This window comes from Gavia stellata, chromosome 18 (assembly GCF_030936135.1).
Source record: "Gavia stellata isolate bGavSte3 chromosome 18, bGavSte3.hap2, whole genome shotgun sequence".
NCBI lineage: Eukaryota > Metazoa > Chordata > Aves > Gaviiformes > Gaviidae > Gavia > Gavia stellata.
In genome coordinates, this window is record NC_082611.1 from 19,379,160 (window position 1) to 19,395,807 (window position 16,648).

At 39.9% G+C, this 16,648-nt stretch overlaps 2 protein-coding genes across 2 annotated transcripts in view; one reads left to right on the forward strand and one right to left on the reverse strand.

The window, feature by feature from the left end:
- The window catches only part of TMEM204 (transmembrane protein 204), a 31,800-nt gene extending 15,361 nt beyond the window's left edge, over nucleotides 1-16,439 (forward strand). Inside the window, exons 2-3 of the mRNA XM_059826353.1 lie at nucleotides 1,640-1,795; nucleotides 14,344-16,439. Of these exons, the coding sequence (XP_059682336.1) occupies nucleotides 1,640-1,795; nucleotides 14,344-14,588 (401 nt within the window). The 3' untranslated portion in view covers nucleotides 14,589-16,439. The remainder of the gene's footprint in view (nucleotides 1-1,639; nucleotides 1,796-14,343) is intronic.
- IFT140 (intraflagellar transport 140) overlaps nucleotides 1-16,648 on the reverse strand; it is an 87,183-nt gene that overhangs the window by 35,394 nt on the left and 35,141 nt on the right. The gene's annotated exons all lie outside the window — the stretch shown is intronic.

The following is a 16,648-nucleotide window of genomic DNA, read 5'->3' on the forward strand; positions in this document are numbered from 1 at the left end:
AGGCAAAGAAGGCATTAAACATCTCCACTTTGTCCACATCCCTATTTGTGAGGTGACTGACCTCATCAATGTTATCTCTGGTCCTCCTTTTGCTGTTAACATATTTAAAAAAGCCCTTTTTGTTGTCCTTCACAGCGCTGGCCAGTTTGAACTCTAATTGAGCTTTGGCTGGACTAATTTTCTCCCTACAGTGGCGAACAGCATCCCTGCAGTCCTCCCGTGTCACCTGTCCTTGCTTGCAATGCCCGTACACTTTTCTTTTCTGCCTAAGTTCTGGAGGAAGATCCCTGCTCAGCCAAGTCGGCCTTCTGCGCCGCTTGCTTGGCTTCCAACCCTTTGGAATTGCCTGCTCCTGCACACTTAAGAGATGGCTCTTAAAAAGTGACCAGCCTTCATGGATCCCAATACCTTCAAAAGCAGATTTCCAGGGGACCTTGCTAACTAGCTCCTGCAGCAGCCCAAAGTCCGCTCTCCCCATATCCAGGGTCAAAGTTTTGGTGGCAGTTTTTCTCCTATCGCCAACGATTTTGAAGCTCAACTACTTCATGGTCACTGTGACCAAGCCAGCCACCAATCACCACCTCACCCACGAGTCCCTCTCTGTTTACAAACTACAGAGCTAGGAGGGCACCTTTCCTAGTCGGCTCCCTCAGTACCTGCACCAAGAAGTTACCTTCAATGTGCTTCAGGAATTTCCTGGACCTGTTGGGATCTGCTGTAGTATATTCCCAGTTGATGTCTGGGAAGTTAAAATCACCCATAAGGCCAAGGGCAGTTGTTCTATATCCCTTAATTCCTTGTAGAATAATTCATTGGTGTCATTGTCCTGGCTGGGTGGTCAATAGTAGACTCCCACAACAACATCCACTAATATATGTATGAACTATTATATATTTTTTAAAAAAAAAAAGTAACTTTTTACTTATAGATGTAAATTATGCCATAACACCTCATTCAGGACTGCCAAGCATTGAATCTTCATTGTAACTGTTTCCCTCGTTACACAGATAGAAATACAAGGGTCTTTCCAGTGCATCCAAAAGATTAATAAATGTTAAAACAAGGAAAAGTTAAGAATCCTCTATACAAAGCTCCCTTAAACCAATAAGATGTTAGCAGTAACATCCACAGGATGTTTCCTAGGACGATACAGATGGACTAGGTGAAAAAGAAATTCAGGGTGTTAGTCTTTGGGATGATTATTATTTTAAGGCCTTGAAAACCTATTTATGAACTAAGGTTCCATTTCAGTCAGTGCCATGCAAATGCAAAACAAACACCAGTCTTGCCCCAAACAATTCTGCCTACTAATTGTAAGTAGAATCTTCAGAGGGCAAAAGTCAAGCACCTCCAGCGGGCCGTCCTTGGAAATTAGCTGCTTGTTTCGTACAAGATTGGTTTGCACTGAAGCAATATTTATGGGATGCTGTGTAACTAGAGGAAAGACTCAACACACTTCCTAAAGAAAATCTTTTCTTAATCAGACCGCAGGGAATGCAGTTAGAGCAAGGGACTGCTGGGAGCAGGAATAGTGTCTGAGAATTGTTTTCTATGGACTGACATACCTGCTCAGCCAGGATTTTCTTTTCCCTGATTTTATATAATTTTAACTTTATGCTTACTTCTTATGCTTCCCTAGTGCAGTTTGACATGATGCGTGCTTGTAACCTCATCGCCACCGTCGCTCTGACTGCCGGCCAGCTCATCTTCGTCCTGGGCCTGATGGAGCTACCTATCATTTCTCAGGATACCCAGTGGTGGGAGGAGGCCATAGCTGCCGTGTTCCAACTTGCCAGTAAGTCCGCTTCTTTTTACTGATGGAAAAATACTTAGTCTCTATTAAATCCAGGTGGAAAAGAGTTTCTTACTTTATAAATCTTTCAAGTGACAAAGAATAGCAAAAAGGCCTCATTGTCTCTTAAAAGCTCTCCCCATGAGATTCTGCAGTACATGAATAGAAGCTTTTATCTTGGATGTATCAGAATGAGTCTTCTGCCAACCAAGAAAAACAAGCCTTTATTATTTCCTATGAAACCAGGAAGGCAAACATGAAAGAGATGAACTGGATGCAATGTAATCCCACAATTTAGCAGGACAAAATATGCCAAAGGAACTGTTTGAAAGCAGAGCAGAAGGGCCGAGCAAATTTTTGAAGTCTTGCTGAAACATGATTATTTGCTTTTAGCTAACTGAATTTTACTCAATGACCATCAGCCGGATTTTGATAAACAGTTACGTCTGCGATCTAGCAAAGAAAGCTGAAGTCAATTCATAACAGTGACTGGTGTAAATCAAATTCCCACAGTAATTCTCATGGACACAGACTGTATACAGAAATGAATGAGGAAGGAGGAAATGGTTTTATCACAATTTCATATTGACAGCAGCGGCAACAAACTGTAGACATTTTGCGATACCTTTATTTACTACATAAAAGAAATCACTCAGTATTCATTACACCAGGAGTCCAATCCTATAAAATATCCATGCATGAAACTGTCATTAATGGAGTATAACATCCAAGCTGCTTGCAAGATTGGATTAAAAATACATCATTATTGTTAAGGTAAACAACAGGTTATAACAAAGTAACACCATTTTATTTTAAATTTTAATTTCAACTTCAAAACCTCAGAACATTTAGAATGGTATAAATCTACTGAGACCTCAGGTTTACACTGCTGCAAGATCAGAATCTAGCCTAGGTCATTTAAATACAGCAATAAACACCCATTAAGGATGATGAACCTGAAACCCAAACAAAAGGAGGCGACTGCAGAGGTTCCGCAACTCTCAAAAGCATCTGATCCAGCTTCCAGATGCAGCAAGACCCTCAAGCATCAGTCAGTGGTACCAAGAGACCGATATATAGCCTTGCCATAACAAGACCTCCCTACAACATCTTCACGTACACCATGGTCTCTGCAACTCTGGATACCTTCTGGATAGTTCTCCCTGATCATCGGTGTGATGCCTGCTTTACTCTCACTCCCTCCCATCCTCCCCAAAACTCGACATGTCTGTTTTTCCCAGAGAGGAAATGCATTCTGGCCCTGTTTAGATGTGTTGTTTCATTGACAAACAGCACAGTGGACAGCCGTGTGCCTTTCTTCTATCAAGGCTGCTAATTTTAGACTGGGCTTTTTTTTTTTTTTCCCTTTTTTTTTTTTTTTTTTCCTGTGCTGGAGTCTGTTTTAAACACAGTCAGAGAGAGACTGAAGGGCGCCAGGATATCCCGACACAGGAGAAGGAAATGCCTGCTATTACCTGTTATGCAAGCTGAACCTTGAAATCCCCAGTGCTGGGAGGGGAGAGGGGAGGAAAGCCAGAGTCAGAATGATTAACAAAACACTAATGAGAATGGTTGAAGAAGCTGTTGAATCAAGGAGTTCATCTGCCTGCCTGTGTTCAAAAGGTGTGAAGAGATGGATCTGGCAGCTCGTGACAGTTACAAAGACAGACATATGAATCAAAGGTCTCCCATCCGCAGAAATAATGCAATGACTTTGGTGGCTATCCCTGCCCCACTTCCCCAGCCTCCTTTGCAGTTATGCCACGCTCGCCTGCACCGTTATCAGATGGTTTTCTGCCTTGCAGTCACTAACATGATATTCATTTTACATCTCATTATCTTAATGAAACTTTTATGTTTAAACAAATTCCTTCGTAATATCCAGAACAACCAGCTGAAGTCTCCTGGAATCTATACTTTTGAAAAAAGAGGAGTCATCATATCTGCCATTATCCCAATATAAAACAGACTTCTTGAAGACCTTCATAGTTTTCCAGGACAGTGGTACGTCAACTGCTGACTACCTGGGTAATCAAGGGCCTGCGCTCACAGGACAGGCGGTTCAGAGTACAGCTTGCACTGACAAAAGAGGCTGTTTCCTCTTTCACAGAAGCCAACGTGTGCTCTGTAATGTTGAACCACTCAAACTGGCCACAAAAATCAGCCCCATCCACCAAATTCCCTGGATTGGGCCCAGGCGACAGCATTTTATGCGTTATGGCTGAAATGGCTTTGAGAGCGGACAAAACACTTGTGCAAACTGTGAGCAAGTCCAGCGTTCCTGTTGCTCTGATGAAGGATTGCTGCTACATCTACAGACCAAGATTTCTTTATCGAAGGGGAGAAAAGCATCCACCCCTTATCCTATAAGCCACAGGTAATACTCAGCCTCTGAGCCTCCACTCCGAGAAGGTAACCTCTCATCTATTTTCAAAGTAAAGTAGCAATATTAGGGTAAAAGCATCAGAACAGTGGATACAACAAAGCTTGTATTTAAGAGCACTTTGTCCACACAAAACAGCCCAAGAGAAATCACTGTGAAGCTCTCCCCTACTTCATTTTAAGGGTTAAAGCCAAGGTACTTTAGGCCAGACAGATAATTTGTGTGAGAAGAGCAAACAATATTTAAGAATATACATACTTAGATGTTATTAAATATCTCTTGAGTAGTGGCTGGGTGATTTCTATTTATAACACTTTCAAATATATTACTGAAAACACAAGCACCCACCTCCCTTGTTTTCCTTTTCAAAATCCAAATGATCGGGAGAATTGCTCTGCAATTGCTCATCCTGTAAGTAATTTCAGAAAAAAATCCTCTTGAATCATGTCCCCTCTAATTCCAACTTCTGTTTGATCTCTAACTTTCATCCTGGAATATCCCAACAAGTGCTGAAGAGACCCACAATGGTCGCTGGTAGAATGAAATCTATTATTATGGAGGAAGGCTTGAGTATATGGCTCAGAATCACAAAGTCAACCTACAATTTACTTATTTTTAGTCAAAGTTTACCCACTGAAACATTATGTGTGGGTTTCACTACAGTTTCCCGAGGTCTGAACAAAAGTCCTTTTTGTTTTAGAAAACTAAGTGTACCAAGTATTATCTTCTAAACCCTATTACAAGTTCAAATCGACCATCTCTGATCCCTTGTGATCGTGATTGTGATTACTCCAGGCTCCCCCGCTTTTTCACTTCTGCCACCTGCACAAGCATTTGACAGTCATTCAAAAAGGATGGACCTTTGGCAGAAAATAAAGCCCCAGGAAGCAAAAAGGAAGGAAAGAAGAGAGGAAACAGCATTGCTCCTGGGACAGCAACGGGATTCACACAGCTCCAAAGCTCCGCAACCTCACACCTCCCAGTTAACAGGAAAGCGAGCTGTTTGCTTTGGAAAAGGCATGTGGTGAAAATGGAACCAGCGTTGTATGTGGAATTTTGTGTCAACGCTCAGAAATTTCCCTCTAGAGCGTTTTGGGTTTTCTGGTTTTTTCCAAGGAACTGTTACAAACTTAATATGCTGAATGTAGGATGAATAACAGAGCTGACAGAAGAGCAGTTGGAAAGGGAAATCCATACTAACAGGACAGGGAATAAAAAGCACTTCAGAGAACATTAAACTACTCCAAGCAGTAACCTGTCAGGCTGGATCAGACCTTAAGGCAGTCTAGCCAAGTCTCCGATCTTGTACAATGGTGATTATCAGAGACTTTAGAAATGTTAGAAAGATAATGGAGAAGATCCAGGATAAAAGATCCCTTACATTAGAGCTTATCCTAGTTTCTGAAAGTCCAAGATTGGAAAAAAACCCTGAATCATAATCATTAATATTCTTGCCAATCCGTTTTCAGCATTAAATTACTTTAATACATAATATCCTGAAGATTAAAAAGTTTTGTGTCTCTACTGAGCCTGTCATTTGCAGCCAAATAAATCACAGTCTCACCTCTCGAATTTCAAGCATTGCATTCCAGCTTTTCCTACTGTGTTTTTCTGCTGATGGTGTATTTCACTCAGACCCCTAACGCATCACAGGAAATCTGAGTTCACACATACTCTCATTTCTGTGCTATTAAACCTAAACCAAACAATTGTTAGACCATTTACTTTCTCTCTTCTTTCTGGGTACTACAAATTTAGATTGGTTGATATCCAGAAAATCTTAATGGAGAACAGACCAGTAAAGCAGCCATTGGAGAATATAGCTGAAGATATTCACGATAGCAATGTGATTCTGATTTCTGTATTACTTCCTTCCACCTTTTTCCTTCACGACACCCTCAAGCCAGATCTGTTCTAAGATGAAATCTATGGAGCTGTAAACCTAATACTTCCTGAAAAGGAAGCAAATAAATGAGACACTGTAAATAACCTAAAAATCATAACAAAAAGAGAGAACTTGACTGCTTGATTTGTGCGAAATGTTTTCATTATTTCTCATTTTTATTTCACCTCAGTGCCAAACTTGCTTGTTCTTTATGTGGGCTGCAAACCTCACAATAAAGTGATCTTGTTTTCACACATTTGCAAAATGAACCACATTTGCAAAGATCTTAAAATATGCAAGCCTATCCCACTTATTTTGATTGAAATGGTTCACGTGAGCAGCTGAACCAGCAAACTGGGAAGGGCGGTAGCTCACAAGAAGTGTGTTGACCTCTTCAACCGGTATAACTGCAGCAGGGAGAAGATCTGTGTATATTCTTCATGTCTAAATACTGATATGAGTAGCAGGCAATTTGTTGCAGCATCTCAATGTCAAGGACACATATTCTGATTAGAAAAATGGTAACAAATACATTACCAGATAAATATCATTTAGATATACAAGCATAAGGAACATGTTTTACGACAGGCATGGCGTTAGAAATAATGCAGTAATGCAGGAAGAAGCACGTGAAATGAAAAGTTCTTCAACTCAAATATTCACTTTATTGCTTATGAACATGCATATTATCTACACATGGAGATGTCTCCTAAAAAACTTTCAAACTGAGTTGCCTAGCTAGATCCACAGATACGCAACTCTTACCCTTTGACGCATCAGGAGATGGACAGAGCGCTTGAAAAATGGAAGCAGCTCATCCTTAAAGACAAAAGACAACCACCGAAACTTCCAGGAGGATCACTTGTCAATGACTGCTTCTGTCTGCACACGTTGTTTTCCTTCAGGCTAACAAGAACTCTTACCTGTGTCTGATATGAAGTTTACTGCGATCAAAAGCAGAGCTTCCATTGACTCCAGCTGCCTCTGAATCCAAGGTGCCAAGCAATATTTGCAGCTGACTTTCAGTGTGAAAGTCTGCACATTTATCCTTATTTAAACAACTGCCCAACAGGAATTATGGCTAATTCATAGGGAATGCTTTTCAACCTTCCATTCAAGGACTGGCATCATTTCTAAGGAAACCTCTGAAAGGTAACCAAGAAAAGCAAGTTCACTGTCAGTAGACCTAAACTTCTTAAACAGTGCTCTGCACCTGCCTTTGAAGATTTCCAACCAACATAAAGTAGTATTCACTGCCTTGCACTGACTAAATCTCCCAACCTTATCAGGTTAAAAACAAAGAGGGACGGACAAACTCAAAGAACACCACAAGTGGAAAGCCATTGTAATTCAGCGGGGGAAAGTGAAGGACAAGAGGGTCTTACTGCCCCGAGAAGCTTTGCTACTTATAACTTGTGTAATTCTAAGAGATGTTATGGTCTACCAAAATCCTTGGAAGGAAATTTTTATTGTACTCAACAATGTACAACTGAAAACTCAAAGGCCAAACTATTACAGAAGCTCCACATTTGCTTTGCACTGTAGCAACTCTCTTTTGTGCCAAGCTGACACAGGAAAAGGTGTTAATTGATTAATCATTTATTTAAGTCCTATAGCAATGGCACTTTGGGAATCTATCTCACTTTGATAAATACAATTGAGCTCCTACAAGCAGCTTATTCAGGCTTGTGACTCATTGCAGCTAAATCATTCCCTGTAAATGCTTATGGGGTACGTAGAGAAGGGGGGTGAAAAATTTCCCCTCCCTGTTTGCAGTTTTGCTGCACAAGCGTGGGTTGTGAATTCTGAACAACAGTCTGGCTGCTCTGTTTTGCTTCTTCTCCTGCTTCCTGGCAGCGAAAGTCATCCTATAGGACAAGCTGTAAAAAGGAGGATTATAACTCCCAATACAGACTTTCTACAGACCCAGGGAAAAAAAAAAAAAAAAAAATGTAGATTTCTTCAACTGTACTATCAATGTACTAATAAAAAGCAGGAATGCAAATCAAGGGGTGTCTGGAAAAAACCAAAACCTATCACAGAATTTAAAAAGTGACTATGAGAGTTCTTTTAAAATGCTAAAAATCGGTAGTTGGCTTGCAGCCAGCTACAGTCAAACAGGAAATTCAGTATACAGATCTGAAATCTAAGTTCAAAAAGTAACATTCTCCCAACCCCCCCCCACTCACACAGTCAATACCGTCCCAACCAAAAGTCTTCCTAGTGAATTCGTTATCTGTTTCCTTCCCCAACGGAAAAGCCCCCCCCCTTCAGGCTTGTTTTGCTACGGATAGGAAACAACTAGAGATAAACAGCAGCTCTATGGGAAAATAAAGTACTTTAAGTAATCTCATCAGGATTTTTAGTAAAGATGTGGCCTCTGTGCAGACTTTAGACAATACACAATAAAATTATCTGAAATTGATTGACATACATAATGAAATTAATTCAGGGAAATTCAGCCATGTATCTGAAAGTCTTGTCATTGCTACAAAACAGAAATTAAACTAAACGAGATGAAAATGTTGAATATTTTCATAACTGAATTTAAAGAAATATTTCCCATCTGCAGCCCTCCTCAAACTGTATCGTAAATTAAGAGATCAAGAAGACTGATGGCAAGTGGAGCAATTTTCTGGTTATTTTTAGTAGAGTTACCTATGGGAAATAGGGAAGCCAACTGTCTTCCTCCAGGTATTTTACTGGAATACTGAAATTAAATTCAGACATTGTTGTTCAATGTTACAGGTATCTATCTAAAAAGTGAAAAGTCACCACAGTCAGTGTTAGTCATGGGGACAGAAGCTGTTCTTAATACACAGTTAATTTTTGTAGGTGTACTGTTCCGAATACAGAGCCAAGTTCTGCCTTGGTATATTTACATTAACAACTGACTTATACCCATATTACATAACCGTCAGTAGGAGCAGAATTCCAGCACCATTTTTCCTCCACTAAATTCTCACAGAAGTGATACGCTAATTGAATATTTAACAATATTCAAAGGCTACAAATTAAAATGTCGTCAAAGATTTCCTAATGCTAATAATACTCAGTGAAGGCAGTAAGCAAAACAGGAGATACTAATATAATGAAAATCCTCTGCTTTAGGTGTGTTAGTAAAAATAAAACATCAGTCAAACTTCAGTTTCAGTCTCTTTCCTTAGAGAAACTGAGTATTATTGCACCAGTACACTAGGGTTTGCAACCAAATGGTACACACGTAATTATTCGTAAGGTTTCATCCAAACTAGGAAGACACCACTCCTCAGATACATCCATGTAACAGAGGAATTAAAAAAAAATAAAATCTACTTTCCCTAAGAAAGAGGAACCACTGAAGGAGAAGGGCCAGGCTGGCACAAATACGGGAATTCGAATGTGTTTGTCCAGTCATTTAGAGAACAGACTTGCGGATAAATGTTCCATCTCAATTCCTGGCTGGCGTATGAGAGGACCACTCTAAGGGCAAGGAAAACATAAGAAGCACGTTGGAACACTTCGCTTCAAGAAGTCTAATTTTGATTAAGTTGTTACAGACAAAATCTCTCCAAGCAAACTTTGGGGGTTTTCACACATCATCTTTACAAAAGCAGCATTCATCGAAATTTAAGTATCGTCCTATGCAAACTCGGTCTTTTTGGATTAATACGATTTCTTCACCCTTTGCTCTTGATTTCCTACATTTATAAATCCACTATCTCATGCTAATATGAAATAAGAATACTGGAAAATAACATTCACAGTGACATTTTTATTCCAGAGCTCACTTACACTGGCAGAACTGTCAAACTAGTTGTGGAAACTCTGCAGTAACACGCTTCCAACTCTCCCACCTCTGTCATGGTCTTCTGTCCTCTTAAATGGCAGTTCCTGTCTAGCCTGCAGCAAAGCGTTCTAAACAGATCCTACGTTTTTCACTCAAGAGCTCCTCCAGTGACTCACTCCTGCTATCTGCCAAGTCCGGAGCTCTCAAACCCATTATCTCCCAGTTCCTCCCCTCCCACCCCGCTCAGACACTGGCACAGAACTGCAAAAGGAGTCTTGCACGACTGGTCGCTCATCTGATCAGGGTTCAGGCAAAGGGCCTGCGAAGGGAAATAGTCTTGCTAGCATAAATAGTTTTATTTTGGGACCTGTAAGGAAGCCTTAGTGCGTTTTCCTGGTGGATAATTTCTCCATCGGATAGAAGGGAGCTCTTGAAGGTGGCTGGTCTAGCATGGAGATGTGTAGCCATTTAGGACAGTAATTGGCCATAAGTGATACATAAGCAAGAAAGAAAAATCTAGAGTAATTTAAAACTGGGTATTGGGAAAAAAGTTTAAATATTGCAAATATTCCTACAGCTTTTATTTACTTCTACTGTGCCAGAGGAACGTGTGTAGACCACTGCTGCTTGCCTTAGCTAAATGAGCAAAGAATGGGACAAAACTCATGCCCAAGGGCGTACAGCTCTCACAGGCACCAAGAACCCTAAAGGTTTTTCCCAGCAGGTTTGCACAAGCAGACCTGACTTTCAGTAAGGAAACTAGAAGCGCTAATCATTACTTCTCTAAGCTAGAGATAATGGTAGAGTAAATACCTGTAAACCTGCAGTGGGAAAGCACCAGTCACAATTCAATAACTGGAAATTAAGCTGCAAGACACGACATAGCCTCAGGGTTACTCTGTGTAACTGGTGTTCCTGAACCTAGCTCCCTCCACCAAGAGAGCCTCAAACAAATAATGCCAGATAACGTAAAGTGGACTGTTGTTAATATTTCTAACTGTCCCTTAGAGGTACCTGTAAGTGGTCACTGGTACAAAGAGTTTAGGTTCAAAGTTCTTCCTGCTTAAGGTTTTATGATTGGCTTCACACGTTTTTAAAATTTATTTCATACTTTTTGGATTCCCTGTGAAAGTGTATGTGAACTGGAAAAGAGTTCCGAAAGGAAAACTGAAAAGGAAGACTGATCACACAAAGTTTTGTCATGGGCCAGACTCATCAGTAAGATGGGTCTCTTGATTTATACCTCCGTACCCTCCATCCTGCGAAGTTTAAGCGAGACGGAAAAGAAACAGGTTCACAATACCGCCGCAGGAGGTGCAAGCAATTTCCCTTTCTCTCAATTTCCTACCTGTATGAGAAAATTGGTACCTATCATCCTTTGAAAAGTGGACTGCAACCTGTGGAAGAGCAAAGCACTCTCAGTGTTTATCTGTATTTTAAGACCTCAAACGTAGGTGTAGAGATACACATTCTCTATAGGCACGTTACAACTAGCACACTCTGCTCCCAAAGCCCTGAAATACGAAACAAAACACAGGAGAAAAGTTTTATCATCTTGGTTCCACAGATGGGGAACCAAGCCGTCTCAGAGAAGAGTTTAAAAAACCTGATGTATTCCACAATACAGGATCTGGTCTCCCCCTCTCCTCTCTACCATGTGCCTCAGGACAAACTGAACTCTGAGATTTACACTGGAAATGAGGGAAACCCATTTTGTTTCCCAGCGCTGCTGCAATCTTCTTATTACTGTTAACAATAAAGAAATAGATTAAAGTCATACAAGCCCCAGATAACACCAAACAGCAAAGTCATGAGAATTCAAAAGCAATTCAAGGAAACATCCCAGAAAAGGAAAAGCACAATTAACTGTGACTTTGGGGACAAAAGTAGTGTTCTGTGAATGCTGAAAAAACATGTGCAAACTTCAGGGAGAATTCTGAATGCACAAGGAGAGAACATCCCCACTTCACCACTTTCATGTGGTGATGAGCTAAGCATATGAATACACAGAAAAATTAACTCCTTCAAAAGACAGATGATTTGCCTTCAACAGTCCATCCAAGGACGTAGATAACATCTGCCTGGCTTCAAGAGACCAGGATTTTAAAAAGCATACATAATCTGATATGAGGTATGTTATCCAACAACGATTACTGAAAAAAATGAAGATTCAAGCTTAATTTGTCAGAAGCACAACTTCACAATTTTTCGTAACTCAGTATTTTTTGAAGAGGAGTCGAGAAGCAACTTTCCAACCTGTATACTTTGAAATAATGCTAGATGACCACCTATGTACTGGGATCCCATCTCCAACTTGGCTAACACTAAAGTGGCCTCCTAAGTAAGCCTGCAGACTCAACTGGGGAGTGCTAGCGAACAATTATTGTACAGATCAGTGATTTCTGCAACGCAATTAAGTCAGCGTGCTCCATGTGGCCACATTTTTCCCAGATGAAACGTTCATTTATAATTAAGCTGAACCATGAAATAACTACTAGACTTACTGACAAAAATCAAGGAGTTAATTGCTGTCCTTACAGCTGACTCGACAGCCTAAAACCCATCCAGCGTAGGTTGGACTTTCTTCACAGTAAAGGCTACTGCAGAGTGGCAAAGAGGCAGGAAAGAGCTACTCCTCCTGTAAGAGCCTATTTCCTCCTCTTACATGCTTAGGAAGAGACACCTCACTTAACACCTCTCCGGTACATGCCGTCTGTGGGACAGTGCTGCTTCAGGAGGAGGTGTAGCAAGCAATTGAGTTACAAACCACCTTCTAGTAGACACAAGAGAGCTGAGGATGCCAGACGTCTCCTGAATTAATACTCATTCATTGTTTTATTAGGAGGGGGATTCAGCCTTCCCATTATTGACTCTCAGAATAGTAACGGTGTCACACTTACTTAAGTAGTGATTGATTTTTTTTCTCCTATTTCTATTTCATTTCCCTCCTTTTTTTTTTTTTTAATCTGTATATAATTTGTGTCTTTTCCATCTTCACTGCGTTACTAGTACTCTTTTTAGAAAGAAACTTGATACAATGCATACTCAGGATGTGCTCTTTCACGGAAAATCAAGGACCAGAGCCAGGCGTCACACTATTTTAGAGCATTGCCACGTATCTGTGGGAACAGTGTTTGCAAGCAACGCGGCTAACTGAGAAAACAGCATGCAGCCACTGGGACTTACTTGCTCTTGACTTGTCCCTGCCCATGAACTTAGGAAGATGGTATCTAGAAATCCTCCGGCTGTTTACGGGCCTTTGTTTATTCTAGTCTTCCTTCACGAAGGGGTCCTTTTGTCAATGATATTTCTTGTGTTATGGTGGTGGTTAAGGAAGTGTGTAGGAGAACAAAGAGAAAACCTTTTTCCAATTAGTGAGGCATATTTGCCTTTATGTATATTTGTTTCAATCTAATCACATGTATAAAATACTTCTCTTAAAAAGCTGAAAAGTGGTTTTATTTGAGAATAGGGACAGGAAGAGAGACTAATACAATAAACAGAGGGCAGAAAAGTAACTGTGTGCTTATCGGTGCATTCTTCAGGGAAAGGGCAGTCTTAGTAACATAGAAAAGCAGGAGTCAAGGGATACAGATTCTGCCCCTTGTTCTAATATGGACCTCCTGCATGACTAGAAAAGTCACCCCACCTCATCTCTGAAATAACATTACTATTCATCAGTGGTGTCTACCAAAAAGAATGTGGAAAATACTTTTTTCCATTTTTTTGCAAATCACATTGTGACATCTGGATGGAAATGCTAGACAAGTGCAGTGTTATTACTCTAATTAATTACCCACCTTTTAGGGAACGTACTACTGTGCTTAAGGTTAGGAAGGGAATGGAAACCTTGCCTTTAGTAGCTTCTGGAGGCATGATATTACTCCTGCTTCATAATGCTTTTTTCCAGCGTAGAAAAAGTAGGACCATAAAGTCCCATTTATTTCACCTTCCCTTTTTTTATATATTTTTTCTGTATATATATTTATATATATTTATATATTTTTATATATTTTTTCTGTATATATTTTTTTTATTATCTATGTAAGATACTTAGCTATTCATCGTCTTTGCAGTTTACAATAGTGGCCTGCCTTAAATAAACATTTTAAAATTTCAGAATAAGCGTACCATATTCTGAATAAAAGAATTTCATTATTATTATCATTAATATACCAGTTTTCTGTGTTGGCAACGGGAATAAGAAAGAGGACATCTGCGTAAGTGAGACAAGAGGATGGGGAAAAAAAACCACAATGTGAAATACAGCTAAGTGGGAGTAAGAAATTGAAATCAGAGTGAACAGATTTAAACCTAACATTGAGCCTCCATTTCAGGCACCTAGTCTTTGCATAGATCATCATGCCCAAATATGCCTTCAAGAACACATACAGCACATCATAATAGGGATGGAAAGGCTTTACAGACTCATGAATGTTGGCCTATGGAATCTTGCCACTACAGAAATTTAAGAGAATAACTCATTAAAAATAATTCTCACATTCTCCTTGCAGGTTTTGTTCTGGTTATCGGATTGGTAACTTTCTACCGCATCGGACCATACACCAACCTCTCTTGGTCTTGCTATCTGAACATCGGAGCCTGTCTTTTGGCCACGCTGGCAGCTGCCATTCTCATATGGAACATCCTTCATAGGCGTGAGGACTGCATGGCACCCCGGGTCATTGTCATTAGCCGTACCCTGACCGCTCGGTTTCGCCGTGGCCTGGAAAACGACTACGTTGAGTCACCGTGCTGAAAGAGTGGACTTGAAAGGGGAAAGATCTCCAAGGAGATCTGCATTGGAGTTGTTTTCTATAAATATATGCTATAATTTAAAACTAAGGGTTGAAAGACATCACAAAGCTCACTCTTGTGGGCAGAGGCCCTCGATTATTATTTGGATGGGCTCCATCTATATACATATGTATAAAACACATAATTTTATATATATTATATTATATTGCCCTCTCCCTCTGCTGTACAGCACAGAATGTTGGATTGTCAGAATCCTGACAGAGCATCACAGCTACGTGTCAGCAGGGTCAGCTGTAGCAGACACAGAGTATATGCAATGAGAATATAGAAAAGAGGCAACCAAACACATTTTGTCTGTCTGCATAAAGTTATCCTGCTCCCTAATAATAATGTAAACAGCTATAGGAGACAAGTGACAATAGCTTTGGAGTTAACAGGCAATCTGAGAAAGCAGAAAACTCACTATAGAGTAAGTGATGATTTTAACAGCTGTTTAAATTTCATGAATCTATAGTCCTTCCACCCACCTCTCTTCAAAGAACTTCTCATCAGCTGCAACACCTGCTCCCCAGCCACAGCACCGCCCAGACAGTAAAAAGCAAAAGCAACTCTAACCATTCTAATTGTAAAGTAAGGGAATGCAGAAGAATTAAGTTGCATTTTTTCAGCCACTTCTTTTGTATCCTGAGACAAAGGTTTAGGTTTATCCTAGACGCAAACAGACATGCCATTAAAAATGAAAAGGGTACGCAGCTAGAACAGGCCATACGCGTTGCTGAAAAATCTACTTCAGTGTTACAATGAGGGCAAATATCTACAGAAGAAGGTTACCCGGACTCCTTAATAATCACAGACACTATTGACTTACGTTATTGGAAACGATTATTAAGAACAGATATTTCAGCCCAAATTAATTTCTTTTCTTCCCAGCTTGCTTTAACATTTGCTGTGACGTTTTCAGATTAGAGTGCTGCGTCAGGACACCCAGCTCTGCCCAGCAATGCTCAGAGGCACGTACGCAGTGAATATCGGAGAATATAACCGCCACGCAAGCACCCAAATAAGACACATATAGGACTTAAGCATGAGATTTAAAGAAGACCTGCCTGGTAACTAAATATGGTAGTGAAATGAAAATAATTAGTACCTTCAGAATTAGGCATAATGTTTATAAGCCTGACCCTGAGAAGCACGTGGGCTCACAAAAGTCATGTGCACATAACTTTCAGGAAGAAAAACAACAGGTCAAAAACTATTATGCAGAAATACTTAGGATACAGGAACTAGAGGCAATAACAGATGTTTAAAAACTCTAAGGATGCTACTCTGAGCACAGTTACTGATAGGTTTGAAGGACCATGAGCTGTGAATGTTACAAATTCATTAGGACTGTTGTGTCGCTCCCAGCTGAGTACACTGCTTTTCTTCTTTATCATTATTTCCACCACACTTTATTAAAATGTGATCATCAAGCTGGCTCTTGAGTTCTGTTCTGCACTCAGTTCTGATGTAATAAGAAACTCAACCCCGACTGCTGCTCTGCACCACGTTCAAAGTGAGCAACACTCTGCAGAGACTGATGCTCTAGGACAACTGCATTGTTCTAGACTATCAGGGTAGAATACCATAAAGCTGACAAAGAGTTTCTTCTAGCAGTAGGTTTGTAAAAACCAACTAAGATTTGTATTCATTTGCCTGCATTACTTTCTGGAAAATATTTTCTAGAAATAATATGCTATGATTAATTGCAGGGGTTTTTTTTAAATAAAATATTGGAATATTTAAAAGACATTATATTATTTCTTCTAATATTGCAATATCCATATTATAATAATGTACATTTAAATTTAAAAATCAGCTATGTGGTCAGTGAATTTGTAATACTCGGTATTACTGTGATTATTTTAAATGTATAAATAAAGTTGTGAATGTTCATTTTCTTCTAGTGATAACATGAGATTTTTGCCATTCAGACACAGAGTAAGGTTGCTTGTTATCAGTCATTTTTTCCCCGTTTAGTAAAAAGAATCCACAGAGCTTGCAATGTCTTGTAGACAGAAT